The sequence below is a fragment of the Lithobates pipiens genome, unplaced genomic scaffold, assembly GCF_037356315.1.
Source record: "Lithobates pipiens isolate NorthernLeopardFrog02 unplaced genomic scaffold, aLitPip1_a1.2 Scaffold_8, whole genome shotgun sequence".
NCBI lineage: Eukaryota > Metazoa > Chordata > Amphibia > Anura > Ranidae > Lithobates > Lithobates pipiens.
In genome coordinates this window covers 320,179,336-320,205,455 of record NW_027507903.1, presented here as the reverse complement: position 1 = coordinate 320,205,455, position 26,120 = coordinate 320,179,336, and the positions used below count along the sequence as shown (strand labels likewise).

The 26,120-nt window shown below is 41.4% G+C and overlaps 1 protein-coding gene across 1 annotated transcript in view; it reads right to left on the bottom strand.

The window, feature by feature from the left end:
* Positions 1 to 6,517: 6,517 nt before the first annotated feature.
* NSG2 (neuronal vesicle trafficking associated 2) overlaps positions 6,518 to 26,120 on the bottom strand; it is a 117,580-nt gene continuing 97,977 nt past the window's right edge. Inside the window, exon 5 of the mRNA XM_077472860.1 lies at positions 6,518 to 9,564. Coding sequence (XP_077328986.1) covers positions 9,373 to 9,564 — 192 coding nt within the window. The 3' untranslated portion in view covers positions 6,518 to 9,372. The remainder of the gene's footprint in view (positions 9,565 to 26,120) is intronic.

The following is a 26,120-nucleotide window of genomic DNA, read 5'->3' as shown; positions in this document are numbered from 1 at the left end:
GCAAAGAGCGGGAGAGTTCTAAAGTGGCCAGCAATAAGTCCAGATCTAAATCCCATTGAACGTCTGTGAAGAGATCTTAAAATTTCTGTTGGCAAAAGGCGCTCTTCCAATAAGAGAGACCTGGAGCAGTTTGCAAAGGAAGAGTGGTCCAAAATTCCAGGTGAGAGGTGTAAGAAGCTTATTGATAGTTATAGGAAGCGACCGATTTCAGTTATTTTTTCCAAAGGGTGTGCAACCAAATATTAAGTTAAGGGTGCCAAGAATTTTGACCAGTCCATTTTTGGCATTCTGTGTGACATTATGTCCAATTTGCTTTTTTTCCTCCTTTTTTTGTTTTGTTCCAATACACACAAAGGGAATAAACATGTGTATAACAAAACATGTGTTACTGAAATACTAATTTCTGGGGTGCCAACAATTTCGGCCATGACTGTAGTTAGTCAGGTTGAAAAAAGACACAAGTCCATCTAGTTCAACCAATAAAAAACATATCATACAATCCCATATACACAATCCTATACCCTCAGTTGATCCAGAGAAAGGTGAAAACCCCCAGCAAAACATGATCCAATTTGCTACAGCAGGGGAAAAACTTCCTTCTTGATCCCCCGAGAGGTAATCCGATATTCCCTGGATCAAATTTACCTATAAATGTTATACTATGTACATTTAGGAAATAATACAGGCCTTTCTTAACGCAATCTACTGAGCTGGACAATCTATTCCACATTTCACAGCTCTTACTGTTAAGAAACCTTTCCATATATGAAGAAGAAATCTCTTTTCCTCTATATGTAAAAATACCCCCCTTGTCCTCTGTATTGACCTTAAACTGAATGTATTTATACATGTTGATCATATCCCCCTGAATAAATTCAGTTTATCTAATCCTTCCTCATAGCTGAGCCATGACTCTTATCAATTTGGTTGCCCTTCTCTGCACTTTCTCCAGTTCCCCAATATCCTTTTTGTGAACTGGTGCCCAAACTGAACTGCATATTCCAGATGAGGTCTTACTAATGATTTGTACAGGGGCAAAATGATATCTCTCTTTCTGTGGAGTCCATACCTCTCTTAATACAAGAAAGCACTTTGCTCGCTTTGGAAACCACAGAATGGATTACCCCAGTTGTACTCCCCCTAGTATGTACGATGCATGCATATTCTTAGCCCCCAAGTATATATCTTTACATTTATCAACATTAGAACCTCATTTGCCACATAGTTGCCCAATTAACCACTTGCCGACCGCCGCACGACGATATACGTCGGCAGAATGGCACGGGCAGGCATAAGGGCGTATATATAAGTCCCTGCCTTCCCGCGGGTGGGGGGCCCGATCGGGCCCCCCCCCCCGGTGCCTGCGGCGGTCGGCATTCGTTCGGGAGCGATCCCGGACGAGGGGACGGCCATTCATTCATGGCCACCCCCTCGCGATCGCTCCCGACGAATGGAAATCCTTCGTGACATCACTTCCTCTCCTGTAATGTAAACACAGGAGAGGAAGTGATGTATTCTCTCCTCCGTGTCTGTATTTTTCGTTCCGGCACCGAGGAGAGAGCATCGGTGAGTTGCACCAACACACCACACATACAGTAGAACATGCCAGGCACACTCACACCCCCCCTTTACCCCCCGATTACCCCCCCAATTACCCCTGCCCCCCCAGTCACAGTGACACCAATTGCATTTTTTTTTTTTGCATTGGTGTCATTTGTGACTGTAATAACTGTTAGGGCAGTTAGGGTTAGCCCCCTTTAGTTCTAATGTACCCCCCCTAACCCCCCCAATAAAGGTTTAACCCCGTGATCACCCCCCGTCGCCAGTGTCACTAAGGCTGGGTTCACATTGCAGCGGTTTATGAGAACGGATGTGATTCGCACCGCACTGCAGTGCAAATCACATCCGATCTCTGTGCGATTCGAGTTCAGCCATACAGATAGTATGGCTGAATTCGCATCACACCCGCCGCACCCGCCGCAAATTCGCACGGGACCCTTTTTTTGGTCCGCAGCAGAATCGGATCGCATGGGTGTTCACACCATGCGATCCGAGTTTGCAGATTGCACTGCGATATGCGAACTGATCTGGGGGTGTCATTAAAATTTCACTGACACTCCCAGCAGTTCGCATAGGGCAGTGTGAACTGCCGCCGGGAGGCATGCGATGCGGGAACCCGCCGCGGATTCGTGGCGTTCCCGCATCGCTCCAGTGTGAACCCAGCCTAATAAGCGGTCATTTTTCTGATCGCTGTATTAGTGTCACAGGTGACGCTAGTTAGGCAGGTAGGTATTTAGGTTCGCCGCAACTTTTTATAGCGCCAGGGACCCCCATATACTACTACCCCTGATTGCCCCCTAGTTAACCCTTTCACCAGTGATCACCATATAACTGGTACAGGTGACACTGGTTGGTTAGTTATTTTTTTATAGTTTCAGGGCACCCGCCATTTATTACCTAATAAAGGTTTAACCCCCTGATCACCCGGCGGGTGTCATTTGTGACTGTAATAACTGTTAGGGCAGTTAGGGTTAGCCCCCTTTAGTTCTAAGGTACCCCCCTAACCCCCCCAATAAAGGTTTAACCCCGTGATCACCCCCCGTCGCCAGTGTCACTAAGGCTGGGTTCACATTGCAGCGGTTTGAGAACGGATGTGATTCGCACCGCACTGCAGTGCAAATCACATCCGATCTCTGTGCGATTCGAGTTCAGCCATACAGATAGTATGGCTGAATTCGTGTCGCACCCGCCGCACCCGCCGCAAACTCGCACGGGACCCTTTTTTTGGTCCGCAGCAGAATCGGATCGCATGGGTGTTCACACCATGCGATCCGAGTTTGCAGATCGCACTGCGATATGCGAACTGATCTGGGGGTGTCATTAACATTTCACTGACACTCCCAGCAGTTCGCATAGGGCAGTGTGAACTGCCGCCGGGAGGCATGCGATGCGGGAACCCGCCGCGGATTCGTGGCGTTCCTGCATCGCTCCAGTGTGAACCCAGCCTAATAAGCGATCATTTTTCTGATCGCTGTATTAGTGTCACAGGTGACGCTAGTTAGGCAGGTAGGTATTTAGGTTCGCCGCAGCTTTTTATAGCGCCAGGGACCCCCATATACTACCGCATAAAGCCCCCTGATTGCCCCCTAGTTAACCCTTTCACCAGTGATCACCATATAACGGTTACAGGTGACGCTGGTTGGTTAGTTATTTTTTTATAGTTTCAGGGCACCCGCCATTTATTACCTAGTCTCACTAGTGTACCCCTAAATTTAGGGGTGTCTACTTTCCAAAATGGGGTCATTTGGGGGGGGTTTGTGCCATCTTGGCATTTTATGGCCTTCAAAACTGTAACGCCCTTAGAAAGCCTGAAGGCGGTGCTTGGTTTCGGGGCCCCGTATGTGGCTAGGCTCCCAAAAAGTCCCACATATGTGGTATCCCCGTACTCAGGAGAAGCAGCAGAATTTATTTTGGGGTGTCATTTCACATATGCCCATGGCATGCGTGAGCAATATATCATTTAGTGACAACTTTGTGAAAAAAATAAATAAAAAAAAAAGTTTGTAATTTTCCCGCAACTTGTGGCAAAATATAAAATATTCCATGGACTCAACATGCCTCTCAGCAAATAGCTTGGGGTGTCTACTTTCTAAAATGGGGTCATTTGTGGGGGTTTTGTGCCATCTTGGCATTTTATGGCCTTCAAAACTGTAATAGGTAGTGAGGAGTGAAGTCAAATATTTACGCCCTTAGAAAACCTGAAGGCGGTTCTTGGCTTTCGGGGCCCCGTACGCGGCTAGGCTCCCAAAAAATCCCACACATGTGGTATCCCCGTACTCAGGAGAAGCAGCAGAATTTATTTTGGGGTGTCATTTCACATATGCCCATGGCATGTGTGAGCAATATATCATTTAGTGACAACTTTGTGAAAAAAAAAAAATTAAAGTTTGTAATTTTCCCGCAACTTGTGGCAAAATATAAAATATTCCATGGACTCAAAATGCCTCTCAGCAAATATCTTGGGATGTCTACTTTCTAAAATGGGGTAATTTGTGGGGGTTTTGTGCCATCTTGGCATTTTATGGCCTTCAAAACTGTAATAGGTAGTGAGGAGTGAAGTCAAATATTTACGCCCTTAGAAAACCTGAAGGCGGTTCTTGGCTTTCGGGGCCCCGTACGCGGCTAGGCTCCCAAAAAATCCCACACGTGTGGTATCCCCGTACTCAGGAGAAGCAGCAGAATTTATTTTGGGGTGTCATTTCACATATGCCCATAGCATGTGTGAGCAATATATCATTTAGTGACAACTTTGTGTAAAAAAAAAAAAATAATTTTTTTTTGTCATTATTCAATCGCTTGAGGCAAAAAAATAAAATATTCAATGGGCTCAACATGCCACTTATCAATTTCCTTAGGGGGTCTACTTTCCAAAATGGGGTCATTTGGGGGGGTTTTGTACTGCCCTGCCATTTTAGCACCTCAAGAAATGAGATAGGCAGTCGTAAACTAAAAGCTGCGTAAATTCCAGAAAACGTACCTTAGTTTGTAGATGTGACAACTTTTGCGCAAACCAATAAATATACAGTTATTGACTTTTTTTTTACCAAAGACATGTGGCTGAATACATTTTGGCCTAAATGTATGACTAAAATTGATTTATTGAATTTTTCTAATAACAAAAAGTAGAAAATATCATTTTTTTTCAAAATTTGCGGTCTTTTTCCATTTATATCGCAAAAAATAAAAATCGCAGAGGCAATCAAATACCATCAAAAGAAAGCTCTATTTGTGGGAAGAAAAGGACGCAAATTTTGTTTGGGTACAACATTGCATGACCGCGCAATTACCAGTTAAAGCAGCGCAGTGCCAAATTGTAAAAAGACCTCTGGTCATTTACCAGCAAAATGGTCCGGTCTGAAAGTGGTTAAACAGTGCACTGAGGTTGGCTTGTAAGTTAGAGACATCCTGTATGGACATTATTTCACTGCATAGCTTGGCGTCATCTGCAAAGACTGAAATGGTTCTTTTAATCCTAGACCCTATATCATGTATAAAGATATTAAAAGTATTGCACACGACCGGGCTTTCCAGCAGAAAAGGTCCAACGGTCTTCCTGGCGGAGTTATGACAGAGTTACGAACGAACTGACTTGCCCACACAGGAAAGGACCAAAGTCCGTTCGTTTTGAACGTGATGACGTATGACGGGACTAGAAAAAGAAGTTCAATAACCAGTAGCCAATAGTTGCCCTAGCGACATATTTGGTGAGTCGGATCAGCATACAGACGAACGTTTTTTCTGATCGAAATTGATTCCGTCTGACAGATGACATGTTCTATTTCTAGGTCCATCTGAAATTTTGAAAAAAAAGTCAGATGAAGCCCACACACGATCGTAATATCTGACGGAATAAGTCCGTCTGACCTTTTCTGCCGGAAAGTTTGGTCGTGTGTACGTGGCATAAGAGTCCCATCACTGAACTTTGGGGTACACCACTAATAACCTTAGACCATTTGGAGTATGAATCATTAACCACTACTCTTTGAATTCTGTCTTTTAGACAGTTTTCTATCATTTTACAAACTGATCTTTCCAAGCCTCTAGACTTTACCTTACATATTAGCCATGTGACGGGAACTATGTCAAATGCTTTTCAACAGGTTACTCACGCAGAAGGATCAGGTGAGAAACATAGAATTACAAAGAACATGAAGAAATTAACCATAAACAGGTCTAGATATTGTCCTGAGATAATGTAGGTCCCAGGGATATCTGATAAATGCATAGATATGCATACTTGCACAATACCAACACAGAAGTCTATATGCCTAGACTGGCAATACATGGAAAAAAAAATTCTGCTAAAGCTTAATGAAAGGATGACAAACATTATTTACCAAAAATGTACATAAGTAAATCAATAATCACATCAAATGTTGTAAATGTTTAATATGGCTCACACAATTTTAGAAAGTTGCTTTGAAACTTTTGTGCATCCTCATGATCATCACCTGTTCCCAATTTCCCACAAGGCAACATCAACTAATATCTGATGGGACCTTTAACAAATGTTAAAGCCTAGATCCGGACAATGGTCTTTATTTAGCAGGGAATAGTTAAAATTCCTGTTGGTTTTTATTTCTGTCTTTCCTTCCTGTCCCTGTGACACCTGTGCAAGGAATATCAGCGGAACAGGAAGACACAGACAGCAAAAAAATATTGTCAGACCCTTTCTCACTCTACTACGTGTTTTGTTTTTGTCTGTTTCTCCAATAAAAATACTTCCTACCACTTTATGTCTTTATGTGTATGATGGGAGATCTCCCTAAATGAGACACAGAGAGCAATAATGAATTGAAAAAAACTTTGACCCCTCCCTGCTTTATCCAAAATGAAAGAAAAAAAAGGTTTTGCCCAGGGTTTGGGCTTTAAGTCTCGCCCCACTACTATGAACTTGCTCGTTTATGGTGCTATTTGATTTTTTAAGATGGAGAATAATAAATAAAGTGACAATTAATCACGGTTCAGACACGTTCAGCTTTATTTTCTCCTGTCAGAAAAAGAGTGCAACAATTACATCAAAATACTCCAGTCTCCGCTAGCTACTCACAAGAAACACGCCACCAAATGATGAAGTAATGAATGGGCAAATGGCTTCTATACATAGTGACAATGTATTTACAGGTGAAGAAGAGGAGCAGCGGAAATAAGTCCAGTAGGTAATTTGGCACTATAGTCTTGGTACAGCACACATTACGTCTGCAGCTGAGGTTTATGGGTACATATGGCAGCACAGCACAGTTCATAAAGCTATGCACACTTCTCACAACAAAGGAAATCAACTGGAAATGAGAAGACTGCTTTAGGAAACCAGATTAACAAACAACAACGTATACATTAAGATGTTTCATTTCAAATAACGCAATTCCTGTAGTGCTAACCTAACAACAATAAAATATTTCCCTACAGTCCTCAACTGAGCTCAATTTGATTAAGTCTTGTGTGGCCTGGAACCAAAGCTCCATTACAGAATGTAATCATGGCTTAAGGTAATGTAAGGTAGTAATTCCATCAAAGCAGAAGGATGTTTTCTCTTGGGTAATGTGCATCATTTTAACGTGGCGCACTATTTCACAATAGAAGCCCAAGCAAGTATAGCTAAAAACGTCATTGCTGCAAAAATAACTCTATTTTTATATCCTACACAAACAATGCCAATAAAACTAAGGAGATATACAGGGAAGCATTGCCATCAGGTGAAGCCTACAATTCACTTTAAATCTAATATAAAGCTGGCTTTACAACAGCTTTACAGTAGTGAGTTTGATGGAATAAAAAATGGCCCCTAGTAAGGACCAGAATATTCCTTTCTTGTTCCCTTTTAGGTATGCTAGGATTTTCAGTTAGTTTTAAAATGTGTTATGTGTTTCCCCTACACTGCATTGTGATATTTATAAACACAGGCCGTGAAAGTCTTAGGCCTCATTCACATGGGCAATTACCTGTATACAAAGTGATGACAGGCTGAGTGGAGTCACCACAGTTTGCATGTATCCGCACAACCATCAGTCACCTGCTGTTAGGAACAGATGTCCAAGCCTGGATCGATTTCTCTGGAGTTCAAGGTTGTTCATCCACCCCTAGCCACAGGTAACAGCTGGTTGTGTGGATAAGAACAATGGCTCCCATCAGTCAGTTATATTACTTTGTACAAGCTGAGCAGCCTCCGCTGTTTGCATACACCTATCATCCCAGCCGCAATGTTCCACTGATTCTTGCGGCTGAAATCTGGTGCATGCATGTAATCGCCCATGATAAGGAGGCCTTGTAATGCTTGATAACGTGATCATGTATGCTATGCTAATTGTTTTAAAAAAAAAACATGCCTGTAAATGAAGAGTGCACATATTCACCTTTCCTGCCGACTATGCCAGCAAATGAAGGGAAAAAAACATTTCCACAAAGTTCTCACTGGGTTATCCTGCTGACCTTCATGCATGACCTTCATGCATTAGAAAAGTCAGAAAGTGGAATCAGTGAAACCTGTGAGACCCAGGAACATAAACAGGTCAATTTATCAACCAAAGCTGTGTTTTTCTCCCAACTTTCACCCAAGATTAACACAATTTTCATAGTAAATCCAAACAAATTGTGTAAATCTTGGGTGAAATAATTGACAAATAGACATACCTAATTGTATTTATTTTAAACCATCTAGCAATTGAATTTGAAATCCATCAACTGTTCCTTAAGCTGCTTGTATCACTAAAACATTGCTCCCTGAAAGTTACCATAATAAATTCATCTTGAAATCCATATTAATGTTTCCTAAACTTGATTCAGTTTTTGTTCCTCTTACCTACATTGTGAGATTCCAATTTGGAAATGTCGACATACAACCCCCTACAAAAATGTTCTACCATGTGCTTTCTGCCAATGGCATCTGAGGCAACAGTAATAGTATTCAAAAAGTCAGTGCACAGAAATTCTGGGATCTGCAATGAGGGCAAGTATCATTAAAGGAACGATAAATGGCAATGGTTACACTTGCCAGCATTTCTGAATAATAACAAGCTTTAAAAGGGAAAGGTTTCAATGAATTAAGAAATAACCTCAATCATACAGAAAAAAGGCAGTATACAGTCATATTGATATTTTCCTTATGGTGCATACATATGTGTGAGTGCAAATCATATGAGTGTATTTGGCTTTGAACAGTAGCACCTCAATTATCACTTTACTTGCATCAACACATAAAGCCTAAAATTTACAACCAATCCAGAAGACTTTTCCTTTGTATAAAAGTAATTTTTACCTATCCTATTAGTAGGCCTCAAAGATCTACAGCTACATCTTTATTCCATAGAATAATATTTTTAGTCTACGTCAAAAACCTATTCTTCTAATTTTTTCGTATTCACCTTGGACCCGCCTTTTCCCTCCACATTATTCCTGAATTGATGAAAAATATTTTTTCTCTAGAGGGTAAAATCTTTCCCTAGCACACAATACAGCTGTGTCCGTTCACAAAGAACAATGAAAAACTATTATAAATGAGCACAAAGCAAAACATTCACCTGCATATGTCCGCATTATCTATCAACAGTGAAATCAAATGTTTAAAAAAATTAAAAATTCCATTTGTATTTTTTTTAACTATTTTTACATTGCAAGATTACAATAAACATTAAACATGCCTTTGTACAAGGTTGTGACTTGGTTACAAATTAACAATAACAATGCACAGAAAAAAGAAACTTTTTTGTTTTGTTCTCAGTTAATAAACCCTGCAAGTTTGTTTTTGATTTAGCATTTTATCTGAGCTGTTTTTCGGACTCAAGAAGCAGGGAAGTTCCTTGTCCACTTGACCTTCTAGTGACCTTCAGGTTTACTAGATTTGGCTTCATGATTAACGGATCCTGAAGAAAGCCACGGGGAGACGGATCTTGAACTTGTTTGCTTAGCCATGCTGTAGTGACTGATTACAGTGTAAAACCTTCCCCGTGAGTTGGAATCCTGTGCAGAGTAGTAGGCATCCAAGGAGGATGGTATGCATCTCTTATGCTGGAAATAAAATGGAAAAGTAATACTTATTGTAATAGCAATAATTTAATTTTCAAAAAAGTAGTCGTACATTAATAAAGTACATTGAGTTTAATCATTTGTTTATTAGCAACTTTTGGTCCAGTCTACCTTTTTTTCTTAAAGCTTAAATAAGTTAACCTTAAAAAAAAAAAAAAGAGAGAGATATCCTCTTCCCTTAGAGCAGGATAAGCAGCACAGTGCTTGTGCTGTCTAATCTGCCCCTCTCTATGCTGTAAAAAAACCTTGTTGATCCTGCCTGTTCCTGTGTCCCCCTATGTAAACTGACCACGATAAACATGGCTGCTGATCCATGGTTACCGTGGTCAGGTTATGTGCCACCGTCATCCAGCTGCCCCCCTCTCTATTTTTCTACCCCTGCCTGCCTGCCTGTCAGCTTCTGTGTGTGTGAGCCATCTACTCTGATCCCTCCCCCCTCGCCTCCTGACGCTATTAGTAGCTGGCAGTAAAGGCTGGAGGTCACGTGACCAGCCAGAACTGATCTGAAATAAGGTATTTACAGGGACAATTTAATAAAAACAAGTACACAATGTAGGATCCCTTATTAAAACAGAGGGGCTAATAGTAATAGTTATTTGACATTACAACCACTTTAACTCCAGGCTTACTTTCATTCTTGCACAGCAGGCTCCTCTCCTGCAATTGCTTACTATGTGGGTATTACCCAGGGCAGTCTGCATGCAACAGCAAGCCACCCAGCAAAATCAATTTTTCCAAGTTGACATCTACCCATCAAGGGTATTTAGATATTTGCATAACTCCTCCCAGGAGCCATCCCACTCCAAGTGCGAAAGCTGAGCACAACTTGAGAAGTACTGAGACAGGGGGTTGCGTGGTTTTCATGAAGCTATGCACAAAACCCTGCTGACCCCTTCCACCAGCCATCATCTGTCCACATGGGGAAGCAGACAGACCCAGTGATAATGTCCCTGGTTCTAAAATAATATACGTAATTAAAATGGAAAGCTTTTATTTAAATTGTTCGGTAAAATACTGATGAAGGGAAGGGAGGAACTAGGAAGGGCAAGCTATAAGCATAATAAACTTCAGCTCAAAAAAAAGTTTGCCACTGTTTGCTGTAATAACATTCAACTGGATTTGTATTTCTTTTGGAACCCCGTCAGAGAGACTCCTCCTTTTGTCCAGCTATTATAAAAAGCATGTTTCAAAATTCTAATGCCAGAAGTCCCCTCATGGATTTTCTGTAGAGTAAGTAATTAGGAACATCCTCTCATTATTGAACTTAGTCAGACCGGTGCAAGTACCCAATAAGTGATCAGAGTCGCTGAAATTCGAATTTCATCCTATGGATTTCTGTATATACTTGGGAAAGCTATAGACATTTAGGCATTTACATATTCTTAACAAGCATTAAACCAGCTTTTAAAAAAAGCCCTTCATGTAGCTGCAGGAGCAATCTATATTTAAAATCTGCAGAACAGAAGCACTGGACCCATTCAGGTTGTTCTCTCAGCAGCTCAGTTTATTCTGCCCCTTTCCCCTTGCAGTGACCTCGCAGCCTTCCACCCATATAACCTCTAATTTAAACAGTAGGCAGACATTATTGGAGGGGGTGCAGGTTGTGGTGAGCTGAGCTGATGAGAGATAATTACTTCAGGGCTTCTGATGTGGAGTTAATACAAAATGCTCCAGTGTCTGCAGCTACAGAGGTCAATAACGTTTTGTGTCAAAATTCACATACTGCATGTAGGATATGCATCTTGTATGCCCATAGCCTAGTCACACTTTTACTCTAAGGCCAATTTCAAATCCTAAAGCATAGTTAAAATTACCTAAAGATAGATCACTAAATGTGCCACAAAGGAGATACATTTTCTATGCTGTTCGTGGTGTGGTAGCCATTGTGATTGCACAGAATAGCAAAACTTTAGTAATGCCCTATAACCATGGGTGCCTATTAGACAAAGTAGACAAAGATCATTTATTCGAATTAAGTGTGAATAACCTTAGATTTGTTGTTTTACAGGTTGCTAACATTAATAGAACATTTATAGAAGGGAAGCATATTGGCCCCATAAGGGATAATCAGGGATAGTTGGTTACAAGTGACAAGGAGAAGGCAACTGTATTAAATGCATTTTCAGTTTCTACAAAGGAAAATGGGGATATAATAAACGGGACTGGGTTGTTAGTAACACAACATAGAATGTACCCTTGTGGATCACAGAAGTCAGTGTTAAAAAAAAGTAAACGCTTTATGAGAATAAATCACAAACAAAAGCCAAAGTGTTATTCCTAATCTTTAGGGACAGCTTACTGACTGGAATGGTACTGGCTCCTTATTATTATTGGGTTACTAACAACCCAAGGACTGAATTGTTAGTAACATGGAATGTACCCGTGTGGCCCACAGAAGTGAGTGTTAAAAAAAATTGAGGGAAAATTGATTCCACGCAGTGGAAAATGTAATAGCTACAAGCAGGAAATATAATTTAGATACATGTGTGAAAATTAAATTACATATATAAAGAACTGCTGCCCCTACTGATTACTCCCACCTAAGTGGGGTAGAAAAATTTGAAAAAAAAAAAGGTAGGTGTGGCGCTGTTAGTTTAAATATCTTAAATAATTAGTGATATAGTGATGTGCCTAGAACAATTAATTAATATAGCTTGTGAAAATTAGAAACTCATATATACAATAATATATATGTAAAAAAAAAATTTGGGGGAAAAAATGCACAAGATTATAGTATAAAATGTGATGCTACACAAAATGAATCCATAGAAAATAGTGAATAAATATACAAAATGTCCATGATTACTTGCAAAAATGCAAATTTAATTATATATCTCCAAATATTTTCAACGTGAATATGCTATTCCAATTTAAATATAAAACAAAGATTAACCACTTCAATACCAGGCACTTAAACACCTTCCTGCCCAGACCAATTTTGAGCTTTCAGCGCTGTCGCACTTTGAATGACAATTGCGCGGTCATGCTACACTGTACCCAAATGAAATTTTTATCATTTTTTCCCCACAAATAGAGCTTTCTTTTGGTGGTATTTGATCACCTCTACGGTTTTTATTTTTTGCGCTACAAATAAAAAAATACCGAAAATTTGGAAAAAAAAATTTTTTTTTTTTGTTTCAGTTTCAAAACTTTGTAAATAAGTAAGTTTTCTCCTTCACTGATGGGCACTGATGGGGCTACACTGATGGGCACTGATGAGGCGACACGGATGGGCACCAATGAAGTGGCACTGATAGGCGGCACTGATGGGCGACACGGATGGGCGACACGGATGGGCGACACGGACGGACACTGATAGGTGGCACAAATTGGCACTGATAGCTGGCACTGATAGCTGGCACGGATGGTCGGCACGGATGGTCGGCACGGATGGGCGGCACAGATGGGCATGGATAGGCGGCACAGATGGGCATGGATGGGCGGCACAGGTGGGCACTGATAGGCGGCACAGGTGGGCACTGATAGGCGGCACAGGTGGGCACTCATAGGCAGCACAGGTGGGCACTCATAGGCGGCATTGGTGTTATACTATAGTAATGGATGCCAATCAGTGCCAAACAATAATGCATGCCAATCAGTGATGCCCATTGTGGGCACTGATTGGCATCCATTATGGGCACTGATTGGCACCCATTGTGCTGACTGGCATCCCTGGTGGTCTAGGGAGGATAACCTTTTCCCTGGTGGTCTGGTGGCGTCCCTGGTGGTCCAGTGTGGGCATCCTCGGGGGGGGCTGTGCTGATAATCGATCAGCACAGACCCCCCCCGTAAGAGGAGCAGCCTATCGGCTCTCCTCTACTCGCGTCTGACAGACGCGAGTGAGGGAAAGCCGATCACCGGCTCTTCCCATTTACACTGTGATCAGCCGTGATTGGACACGGCTGATCACGTGGTAAAGAGTCTCCGACGGAGACTCTTTACCGAGATCGTAGTTGCCGGGTGTCAGACTGACACCCCGCAACAACGATCGCCGCGATGCGCGCCCCCAGGGGTGCGCAGCAGCTCATAATCCTGATCACGTCATATGACGTCCGGTCAGGATTATGAAACCACTTTGCCGCCGTCAATTGCCTATAGGGCGGGCGGCAAGTGGTTAAAGTTCATAGTCCCAAAAAAAGATTAAAAGATAAAAATATGTGCTGGTGAAGAAAAAAAACCCCAGCTGCTCTAATTCCTCTTGGAAGGTGCGCACACCATACGTGGTTTATTCATGCTCTTATTGTGACTGCACTCACCGGAGATCATTCCCCCTCCAGGGGTATGGAGCATTCACAGTTTTTGCTACTGTGCAGCACTCTGGAAATTGCCCATTCCTAGATGTCCTTGTAATATTTCCCTTGTGCACCATACAAAAGAGAGAAGGATCCCAATATGTAAAATTGTCAAAGACCTTGTTTATTTATAAAAACGTATGGAAATGTGCTCACATTTACCATGAAACATAAAAGCATCTACTGCTGACACTGTCGCCATCAACCGGAAACGACGCAGTGTCAGTAGTATCAAAAACTGTGAATGCTCCATACCCCAGAGGGGGAATGATCTCCGGTGAGTGCAGTCACAATAAGAGCACGAATAAACCACATATGCTGTGCGCACCTTCTAAGAGGAATTAGAGCAGCAGGGTTTTTTTTTGCTTCACCAGCACAAAGCATTCATCTACTCAATCTTTTTTTGGACTATGAACTTAGATCTTTGTTTTATATTAAAATTGGAATAGCATATTCATGTGGAAAATATTTAATCACCTTGGAGATATATAATTAACTTTGCATTTTTGCACGTAATCATGGACATTTTGAATATGTATTCACTATTTTCTATGGATTCATTTTATGCCAATAATGTTTTATTGGAAACATTTTCACAATGAAGGAAACATGAAAAAAGCAACATGCCCCTGTAGATGACTTTTTTAGTCAAAACGCGTAGGGCTGGCTATCTGAGCGTCCCATACTGCTTTTTTTAACGATTTTATGCCATTTTTATTATATTTTTGTGTCCTTTTTTCATGTCTCCTTTATTGTGAGAAATTTTCCAATAAAACATTATTGTCTGATCTGCACTATATGGAGCACTTTTTTCCTCCTTTTTTATGATATTTTCGGTACTGGTGAGCACTGACGAGGTGGATTCTGAAGTTTTGGACATGTGTAGAGACCATCTGTGGTCTTGAACATATCCCTGGGATCGGGACCGTGTCATTGCATTTGAAGACAACCATTGGGCACCTTGGCACCACACCAAAAAGACCATCCTTTATGCGCATTTAACCCACTGCCAGATGGTATGTGTGTCCACCTCTGCGGGTAAGAGTATCTCATTAAGTATCCACAATATTGATGTTCTCCGTGTCACATGCACCACCCCCTTGTGCAATTATCTCTTCTGAGACACCACGGTTGATTCACATCTGGATCCAGTTCCTCACATTGACTTACATTTTCTAGTTTTTACTAATCATTGGACTTTCATTTGCACATTGTACTGTATTGTTCATCTTCTGATGTATAAGGTTGTCATAAGCCTTAGCGCTACACATTTTTTGTTCAGAAGGAGTACAAAGACAAGTGTGTCTTGCCTACAGTCAAGCATGGTGGTGGGAGTGTCATGGTCTGGGGCTGCATGAATGCTGCCGGCATTGGGGTGCTACAGTTCATTGAGGGAACCATGAATGCCAACATGTACTGTGACATACTGAAGCAGAGCATAATCCCTTCCCTTTGGAGACTGGGCCGCAGGGCAGTATTCCAACAAAATAAAAACCCCTAACACACTTCCAAGACAACCACTGCCTTGCTAAAGAAGCTCAGGGTAAAGGTGATGGACTGGCCAAGCATGTCTCCAGACTTAAACTCTACTGAGCATCTGTGGGGCATCCTCAAATGGAAGGTGGAGGAGTGCAAGGTCTCTAACATCCACCAGCTCAGTGATGTCATCATGTAGGAGTTGAAGAGTACTCCAGTGGCAACCTGTGAAGCTTTGGTGATCACCATGTCCAAGAGGGTTAAGGCAATGCTGGCCACACAAAATATTGAAACTTTGAGCCCAATTTTGACATTTTCACTAGGGGTGTACTCACTTTTGTTGCCAGCAGTTTAGACATTAATGGCTGTGTGTTGAGTTATTTTGAGGGAACAGCAAATTTACACTGTTCTACAAGTTGTACACTCACTACTTTAAATTGTAGCAAAGTGTCATTGTCACATAAAAAAGATAATAATAATATTATAATATATATTGATAATAAAATATTTACAAAAATGTGAGGGCTGTACTCATTTTTGTCAGATACTGTATATATGGATAGGCTCATTGATTATTGATAAGGAACGCAGCATACCTACATGAGGCCAGGATCTAATGAGAACACTATTTTTGATCTGGGTAAGTGTTTGCTGATTTTAGTTAACATTTTGAAACTTATATGGACTTTTTACTTCCTTTCTTCCTTCAAAACCACTCTCTTTTTTGACACTATATGATGGCTGGATTTTGTGTAGCTGTTGATCTTTTTGCTTCAGTCCACATGTCTGAGGGGTCCTTTTGATTCCTCCTCACACTGTTGAGCTCTGTGTAACCTTCATGGCTATGCATATATTCAAGAACTAATACATTAAAGAAGCCATATCTTATTATTATGTCATTTTTACTGAATTACTAACTCTATATCTATGTGCATAGCCAAACTTTAAGCCCCCATATAGGCAGGTATTTCAACAATCTAGGATTGAGGCACATGGCTACTACAATTATATATATATATATATATATATATATATATATATATATATATATATATATATATATATATATATATATATATATATATATGGATTTATTTATTTATTCTATTTTGGAAATTCATCCAGGATTAAGTATGCAATTTTAATATGTTGAATCAAGCATACCTTCCTGTGGAAGTTTGGTATTAATTGGACCTGATAGATGGTATTACAGGGGTACACTAGAGAATGGAAAATGCATATACAGTGCCTTGCCCCTCATGTGTTCAGACTAAGAGGCCAGCCACTTCCACCTGGTGGTTTTTATAACCTCTCCTCTAAGCATGGCTCCACCCCAGGCCCTATCAGGGAGCCCTATATTAACCTGTACACTGCAGGCCATCCGTGCTGATCAACCATTGTGTATTCCTTTGTGTGTTTGGCTTCCTGTTACCTGCCGTGTGCTCTTCTGTTGTTCCGTTACTGACTTTGGCGTGTCTTTGTCTATTCCTGCTTGCCTGTGATCCTGACCTTTTGGCGTGTCCCTGACTATTTCTATCTGCTTGTGGCCCCAACCTTGGCTTTGTCCCTCACCATCCCTATCCTCCTGTTGCCTACTGTGAGTGTGAGCTGGGGGACCCTGGGGGTCGTGACCTGGAGCCAGTTGCAGCCAAGTCCATCCTCACCACTCGAGGCTCTGGTGAACACCTGCTGGCTCTTAGACTCCGCGCCCCAGGGAATCTTACGCTCTAACCCCGGTGGCACTTGTCTCCCATCCGCAGCAGTCAGCCGTAGGGTCCACAACCTTGCGGTGCACTCCTGATCCCTACGGTGTGCATCTGTCTCTAGGTGACCTGACACCACATTTCTGGCTTCAAACATAAAGAAATAAAATTTTAATTTTTTGTGAAGAATCACCAACAAGTGGGACATAGTTGTGAAGTGGAACGAAATCTATTGGATAATTGAAACTTTTTTAGCAAATAAAAAACTGAAAAGTGGTGTGTGCAAAATTATTCGGCCCTTTACATTCAGTGCAGCAAACTCCCTCCAGAAGTTCAGCGAGGATCTCTGAATGATCCAATGTTGTCCTAAATGACTGATGGTGATAAATAGAATCCACCTGTGTGTAATCAAGTCTCTGTATAAATGCACCTGCTCTGTGATAGTCTCAGGGTTCTGTTGAAAGCGCAGAGAGCATCATGAAGACCAAGGAACACCCCAGGCAGGTCCGTAATACTGTTGTGGAGAAGTTTAAAGCTGGATTTGGATACAAAAAGATTTCCCAAGCTTTAAACATCCCAAGTAGCACTGTGCAAGCGATCATTTTGAAATGGAAGGAGTATCAGACCACTGCAAATCTACCAAGACCTGGCCGTCCCTCTAAACTTTCAGCTCAGACAAGGAGAAGACTGATCAGAGATGCAGCCAAGAGGCCCATGATCACTCCGGATGAACTGCAGAGAACTACAGCTGAGGTGGGACAGTCTGTCCATAGGACAACAATCAGTCGTACACTGCACAAATCTGGCCTTTATGGAAGAGTGGCAAGAAGAAAGCCATTTCTCAAAGATATCCATAAAAAGTCTTGTGTAAAGTTTGCCACAAGCCACCTGGGAGACACACCAAACATGTGGAAGAAGGTGCTCTGGTCAGATGAAACCAAAATCGAACTTTTTGCCCACAATACAAAACGATATGTTTGGCGTAAAAGCAACACAGCTCATCACCCTCAACACACCATCCCCACTGTCAAACATGGTGGTGGCAGCATCATGGTTTGGGCCTGCTTTTCTTCAGCAGGGACAGGGAAGATGGTTAAAATTGAGGGGAAGATGGATGCAGCCAAATACAGGACCATTCTGGATGAAAACCTGTTGGAATCTGCAAAAGACCTGAAACTGGGACAGAGATTTATCTTCCAACAAGACAATGATCCCAAACATACAGCAAAATCTACAAAGGAATGGTTCACAAATAAACATATCCAGGTGTTAGAATGGCCAAGTCAAAGTCCAGACCTGAATCCAATCGAGAATCTGTGGAAAGAGCTGAAAACTGCTGTTCACAAACGCTCTCCATCCAACCTCACTGAGCTCGAGCTGTTTTGCAAGGAAGAATGGGCAAGAATTTCAGTCTCTCGATGTGCAAAACTGATAGAGACGTACCCCAAGCGACTTGCAGCTGTAATCGCAGTAAAAAGTGGCTCTACAATGTATTAACGCAAGGGGGCCGAATAATTTTGCACGCCCCACTTTTCATTTTTTTATTAGTTAAAAAAGTTTCAAAAATCCAATAGATTTCGTTCCACTTCACAATTGTGTCCCACTTGTTGGTGATTCTTTACAAAAAATTTAAATTGTATATCTTTATGTTTGAAGCCTGAAATGTGGCAAAAGGTTGAAAAGTTCAAGGGGGCCGAATACTTTCGCAAGGCACTGTATATGCATGAATATAGTGATATATATATACAGTGGGGCAAAAAAAGTATTTAGTCAGCCACCAATTGTGCACGTTCTCCCAAGATGAGAGAGGCCTGTAATTGCCATCATAGGTATACCTCAACTATGAGAGACAAAATGTGGAAACAAATCCAGACAATCACATTGTCTGATTTGGAAATAATTTATTTGCAAATCATGGTGCAAAAAAAGTATTTTGTTAAGATCAAAAGTTCATCTGAATACTTTGTTATATATCCTTTGTTGGCAATGACAGAGGTCATACGTTTTCTGTAAGTCGTCACAAGGTTTTCACACACTGTTGCTGGTATCTTGGCCCATTCCTGCATGCAATTCTCCTCTAGAGCAGTGATGTTTTGGGGCTGTCGCTGGGCAACATAGACTTTCAACTCCATCCAAAGGTTTTCTATGGGGTTGAGATCTGGAGACTGGCTAGGCCACTCCAGGACCTTGAAATGCTTCTTACAAAGCCACTCCTTTGTTGCCCGGGTGGTGTGTTTGGGATCATTGTCATGTTGAAAGACCCAGCCACATTTCATCTTTAATGCCCTTGCTGATGGGAGGAGGTTTGCACTCAAAATCTAACGATACATGGCACCATTCATTCTTTCATGTACACAGATAAGTCGTCCTGTTCCCTTTGCAGAGAAACAGACCCAAAGCATGATGTTGCCACCCCCATGCTTCACAGTAGGTATGGTGTTCTTTGGTTACAACTCAGCTCAACTCAGTTTTCTACCAAACAGTTCTACTTTGGTTTCATCTGACCATATGACATTCTCCCAATCCTCTTCTGGATCATCCAAATGCTCTCTATCAAACCTCAGATGGGCCCAGACATGTATTGGCTTAAGCAGGGGGACACATCTGGCACTGCAGGATCTGAGTCCCTGGCGGCGTAGTGTGTTACTGATTGTAGCCTTTGTTACATTGGTCCCACTCTCTGCAGGTCATTCTCTAGGTCCCCCCGTGTAGTTCTGGGATTTTTGCTTACCCTTCTTGTGATAATTTTGACACCACGGGGTGAGATCTTGCGTAGAGCCCCAGATTGAGGGAGATTACCAGTGGTCTTGCATGTGTCCATTTTCTAATTATTGCTCCCACAGTTGATTTGTTCACACCAAGCTGCTTGCCTATTGCAGGTCTGCAATTTTGTTTCTGGTGTCCTTCCACAGCTCTTTGGTCTTCACCATAGTGGAGTTTGGAGTGTGACTGTTTGAGGTTGTGGACAGGTGTCTTTTATACTGATAAAAAGTTCAAACAGGTGCCATTAATACAGGTAATGAGTGAAAGACAGAGGAGCCTCTTAAAGAAGATACAGGTCTGTGAGAGCCAGAAATCTTGCTTGTTTGTAGGTGACCAAATACTTATTTTCCACCATAATTTACAAATAAATTCTTTCAAAAATCAGACAATGTGATTGTCTGGATTTGTTTCCACATTTTGTCTCTCATAGTTGAGGTATACCTATGATGACGATTACAGGCCTCTCTCATCTTTTAAAGTGAGAGAACTTGCACAATTGGTGGCTGACTAAATACTTTTTTGCCCCACTGTATGTGTTTGTCAAACTTGTTTAATCTTGACAAAATAAGTTTATATGGAGTGTGAGAGTATATGTTTAATACTCATATATAGATAGGATATATTTTTCTTTGTCAGTACATACACTACTTATCATTATGTTTTAATTACAAGATCCTATCTTCAGGCCTCAGTGGATCTGGTTTTCCCACGTTGAGAGCCTCTTTGATGCTCCCTCGATACACTTGTAAAACTTTTTTTTTTAACTTAAATTTACAATATAACATGCCTGACGCTTGGTGGAGATGAAGGAGGTAGCAGTTCTTTGTAGCAGTATTGTTTGTTTTTAATACATGGAGAGAGTGTAATACATGTGCTCATATAGGACTTAAGTGACTGTAAGTTGTAGATGCGTAATCAAATATATTTGAACAGTATGTATTTATATGAACTATTATTAATTCGTGCATTTGCATTATAGAGAATTGATATCTTCCCTACTCCTTAAAAAGGACATAAAACAGACTCTGAAATGCGTCGGGTGAAGGATATCTCTTCTATATTGCCAATCATGTTAAATTTGGTACATTTTCAGTTTCTCAATATTTTTCTTGTTTCTAGTTTAGGGTGTGGCACTATATAAAGGAATCACTGATACTCTCTATACGTCTTCTCTAACTAGAACTAGAAACAGAATACCTTCAACATAGCCAGAGTAAAGGAGAGAAAGGGTAAAAGTCATTCCTCTATTCCTCCTGGTATATTTCAGCTTGCACTTTTGAGCTCTGTAAACACACTATTTCAAGAAAGCAGATAAGAATACCTTGGAAAACCAGTGAAAGGATACTAGAGCTCCATGCCCTGGCTTGACATGAAACTATTAAATATTTACTTTTTTACTTGATTATGCGTCAGTTCACACCAGTAATCACACAGGAATGTAGGCAATTTGAGTGTAGAGCATTTTCAGCCTATTTGTTTGAATGGGTGGAAATAGCACATTATCGTATCAAAAGTAATGCATGCACTTGTGTGGTAGATATAAATACAATCGAAATGAACTATAAATGTGTCAAGATGGTACAAAACACCTGAGAAAGCACAAAAATATCAACCAGAGAAATCATCATTGTGCTGGAGAGGTTGTAACATGAAGGGCACTATGACCCATCTATGGTGGGAATGCCCTAAAATGCGAGAGTATTGGCAAGAAGTGATGCAATATATTGGAGAGATTACAGGTATAGAGATGCCAGACGATCTGTGGTATTGCCTATTCCAAAGTACCAATAAAAAGCTAAAACAATGCAAGAGCACAGTGCTACCATATCTGCTAAATGCAGAAAAAGGAGTAATCCCAAAAAATGACTAGACCCAGAAAGACCCTCAATAAGGGAATGGTTTAAAAGAGTCAAGTATATACATATATTATGGAGTACCTATGTAGTTGGGAAGACAATAGGATAGAAAAATTTGCTGGAATTTGGGAAAGGTGGACGAATTTTAAGAAAACCAGTAAATATGTTGAAATATGTGTATGGTAAAAGATGAGTGGTGAGGAAGAGGGAGATGGGGTGGAGGGGAAGGAGGGAGAGAAGACTGGGGCATAAGAAGGGGAGGGGTGGTTGGAGGGGGGGTAGGGGGACATGGTAATATGGTCTTATTTTTGTGATATGTCTTTTATGAGTATTTGTTTATATTGAGAAAAGAAACTAAATTGAACTAAAAAAAAAAAAAAAAGTAATGCATGCACTACTTTTAAAATATGCTGTAACCGGTGTGCATGGTACTTTGGTACCATGTGATCTGGTGCAAACAAAGGCATGGCATTTGCTGTCTATGTTTAGGGTGTTTTTGTTTTTAACTGTACACTGATACTTGCTGCAGACTGAAGACACTGTGCATTTTGAACAGGGTGCACAAAATCTGCATTTTTTGCACCACATTCCATGTTTTAACTGCCACTAAATTAAAGAAAATGTTGTTTTTTTTTGTTGTTTTTTTATGAATACAGAATATATATACAAAATCAATAGACATTTCCTTTAACATAATTCTGTTTTGCAAGATTTTCTTTCACTGTTCAAAGGGACAAAATATAACATGGTAAGAAAATCCGTAATGCAATATGATATTAAAGGAGTATGTTTCATTTTATTACAACAGGATGTCCGTTTAAGTTTTGGCTTCTGTGAATATCAATCAGCATGTTGTTAAACATAAATGTCTTATAGGAAATCAATGGAAGCCTCTCCATTTCCCCTATTTCATTATATATTTTAAGTAGGATGCAAGGATGAGGTGAGTCATATAAAATAAGTAATGATCAGAACAGCTAGTGATCAATACTCTCATATCTGTGTATTGGGTACTTGCACAGTGCAGTATGTTATGACTCACAGTACATATACTTATATTATGTTACTATCATACATTATTGATTTGGTGTGTATTCCTTAATGAACCTCTTCACTGCTATTCCTCCATGAATACTTAGTAACCCTACATATTTCCTGTATATCCGTCTCTTCACTGCCTGCATTTGATGATTATGATTGTCATCTTTATTTTTTTATGCAAGTCTTAAAATGATTAGCTGTCTTATATTGCTATCCCGGTGCTATTTACTTCTTCATTTTGTTATTGAATGATACAGTTTATTGCAAGAAACTAGCAAAACTACTGCATTTAATCTAATACATGCAGGAAGAAATACAAAGTTCTTGAACAGTCAGTCCACCAAAAAATGATGTTCCAGTTACAGGCAGAATTTAGTGACCTAAGTGACACATATGATTTGGGGATTACAGCGGTAAGATCTTCAGGAGAATTGTTAGCATTCTAATAGACCTGGAACACCGTGGTGCACACGGTGGAGAGTGCTTAATGGTTGGGTAAGCCTTAGGGGGAATAGAGTCTAAGCTTACTCAATGTATACATTAGGTACATATGCTGCAGTCCTTGCACTAACAAAATATGCTTTAATTACTGAGCGACAATTGGCAGTCTCACAGATGCATATAAACCTCAGGTCACGGATTTTTTTTTTGTTAAAACTAAACCCAAAAACAGAATGAAATATATTGCAGCTTACCAGTCAAACGTGGTAGCTACACTGGTTTTCTTTTTAGGTATTTTTTCCTTGTTTTTTACCTGGTAATCTGGCCAGTAACACATTTCCTGTCTAATGCCCTGTACACACGGTCGGACATTCTGACAACAAAATCCGTCTGATTTTTTCAAACTTGTCTTGCATACACACGGTCGTACAAAGTTGTCGGAAAATCCGATCGTTCAGAATGAGGCGATGTATAAAAGTACGACGGGACCATAAAGGGGTCAGTAACCAATAGCTTTTGACTCGTAATTTATTCTGAGCATGCATGGCACTTTGTCCGTCGGAATTGTCTACATGCGATCGGAATTTAAATGATCGGATTTTGTTGTCGGAAAATTTTAGATCCAGCTCTCAAACTTTGTGTGTTGGAAGTTCTGACGGAAAAAGTCAGATGGAGCCCACACACGATCGGATTTTCCCAACAACATGATCTGATTGCACATTTTCCATCCGAAAGTCCAACCGTGACAGGGCATTTAGGAGTGGAAAAGCAATGCAGTCACTTCTGGATAGGTAAAGGGTGGTGTTAGATCTACTAGCAGATGAACAATTTAAAGCCAAAGTCGTACTAACATTTTGTTAGTGTAGCACCGTCCCCGTAGGCCTCCCCTAATTTTCTTGTTGCCAGTTACTAGGGGTTTTCACACGACCAACCATACTCTCATCTGCTTGTTATCCAATAATCAATCCAGGGTGTTTTTTTTTTTCATATTTATTGTTGAAACTTGGATGGGAGAAGGGAATAGTGGGGGTACTCCAACTGGAACTATTTACAGATGAGGACAACGCTCACTCCGCCTCACCAGGTTAAATGTAGTAGCAGACTTTCTGCTATACCATACTACACTTGTATTGGAGGAATAAGTCCTTTGCTTGCTCTGGCAGTAGGCTTGGTGAAACTAGTGAAGAGTACTACTCCCTTGGGAGCTGCTAGTAGTTCATACAGTTCGGCTGGTTTAACCCCCACTTCTTCCACCCCCCGCTGTAGAAAAGCCCAGACACATGTAGAACAGTTCAAAACTTTATTCCAGATTCCAGTGGGTACTATCACCTCAGTGATGCATGGATATACATTGCCTCTAGGTTGAAATATACAAATTTGAACTTTATTCCAGATTCCGGCAGGTACTATCACATCAGTGATGCACAGAATAGGAGTTGCCTCTGGATTTAGATGTATGTGAGTGAATAGTCCCTCTCCTTTAGTGAGCTGACACGCATGCTCCTCTGAAAAGCATGTGGTATTGAAACGCTAGCAGTCCCAGGCCTCACCTGCCTTCTCCTCCTGCCCTTTTCCTCCCAGGCCAGCTCAGGAAACGTCTAGGCCAACCCTGGTTCACTCTGGTCGGTTCGCAGCTACTTTTTGCTTCGGAACATGGTGGAAACCTTCCAGATCTGGAGTCTCTGAACCTCCATCACCTTCCGGTGAAGATCTGTGTGGCTATCCATCACTGGAATCTCTGAACTTTCAGGCCTTCCTGCCCTAGGCCTTAACATACATCTTTACGCCTGTGTGGATTAGTTCTCTTCCCATCTCCAACTCCCCAGAGAACATGTGAACCCAGTGTATATGTATGAGCACCGCCCCAGACCAAGTAAATTAACAATTGTACAAGAGCTCCATACACTGCCTGTCCATCAGAGCCTGACCTGCCTCCACTCCAGAAGATTCTTCTGGAGAGCAAGGGAGTGTTTTCCAGGGTGATGAGCAGGTGGTCACACCCCCCCAACCCAAACAAACCTCCAGGAATATACAAATATAGTAAGGCACTGGCAATTTAGCCTACCTTTTAAACTAATAGCACCCACCTAAAGTGGGCGCTACACTAGCATCCCCTTTGGCTGACATCTATACACTGACTCCAATAGCTTAAGTGATAGCCCTCACAGGACAAGCCCCATGACACAGATCGGTACTCACAGTAGGCAGAAACAGATCCTTCCTGCTGTATCTCCCTTCCAATCAGCTTTGCAGGACATCTGGGTTGCAGCTTTACTTGGATGCAGGCCCTCAGGTCGACCACCTGAGGCCACATGACAGCCTGTACAGAGGAGGGGCAAGTGCCCCCTCCCTCCAAGACCCTGCTCTCCAGCTGAAGACCCCGAGCACATGTGCCCTTGGCATATATACAGCCACCCAGCATGTTCTGAGGCACTTTCCTCTGCCAATGGCCAGGGCTGTAACTATGCCAATGCTCTCACTTGTCAGGTTTCCTCCCACTGTCCAATATGCCCCGTCCTGTTGGACCAGTGTGAAACATCCAGATAACATCAGCAGCATCTGGGTACCACAAGCAGACCCTATAAATGGATCCCTGCTCCCTGGTAGACAGAGAGCATCTAAATTTACCTGGCAGCCTTCCTGGTAAGCAGAAAGACCAAAAAAAATATATTCTCTTCTAGCACCTACTTAGGAGGGTGCAACATCAGCAGTTTTTTTCCTTTTTTGAATATGGGTTTTTACATAAGTGAATAACAGCTTGTAAGCAGGTGCTTGTGGGTATCATTTATTGTATGGCTGCTGATGTGTTGATTGTACTGTGCATAGGCTGCCCAGGATGGGAAGGGGTTAACTGTGTCTAGACTGTTTCCTGGGCTTTCTGAGTCCTGCCCCCTGCTGCAAGCCACATAAATGCCAGGGCAGGGCTCATAGCACTCACCCTCTTCCACATGGGATTTACAGAGGAA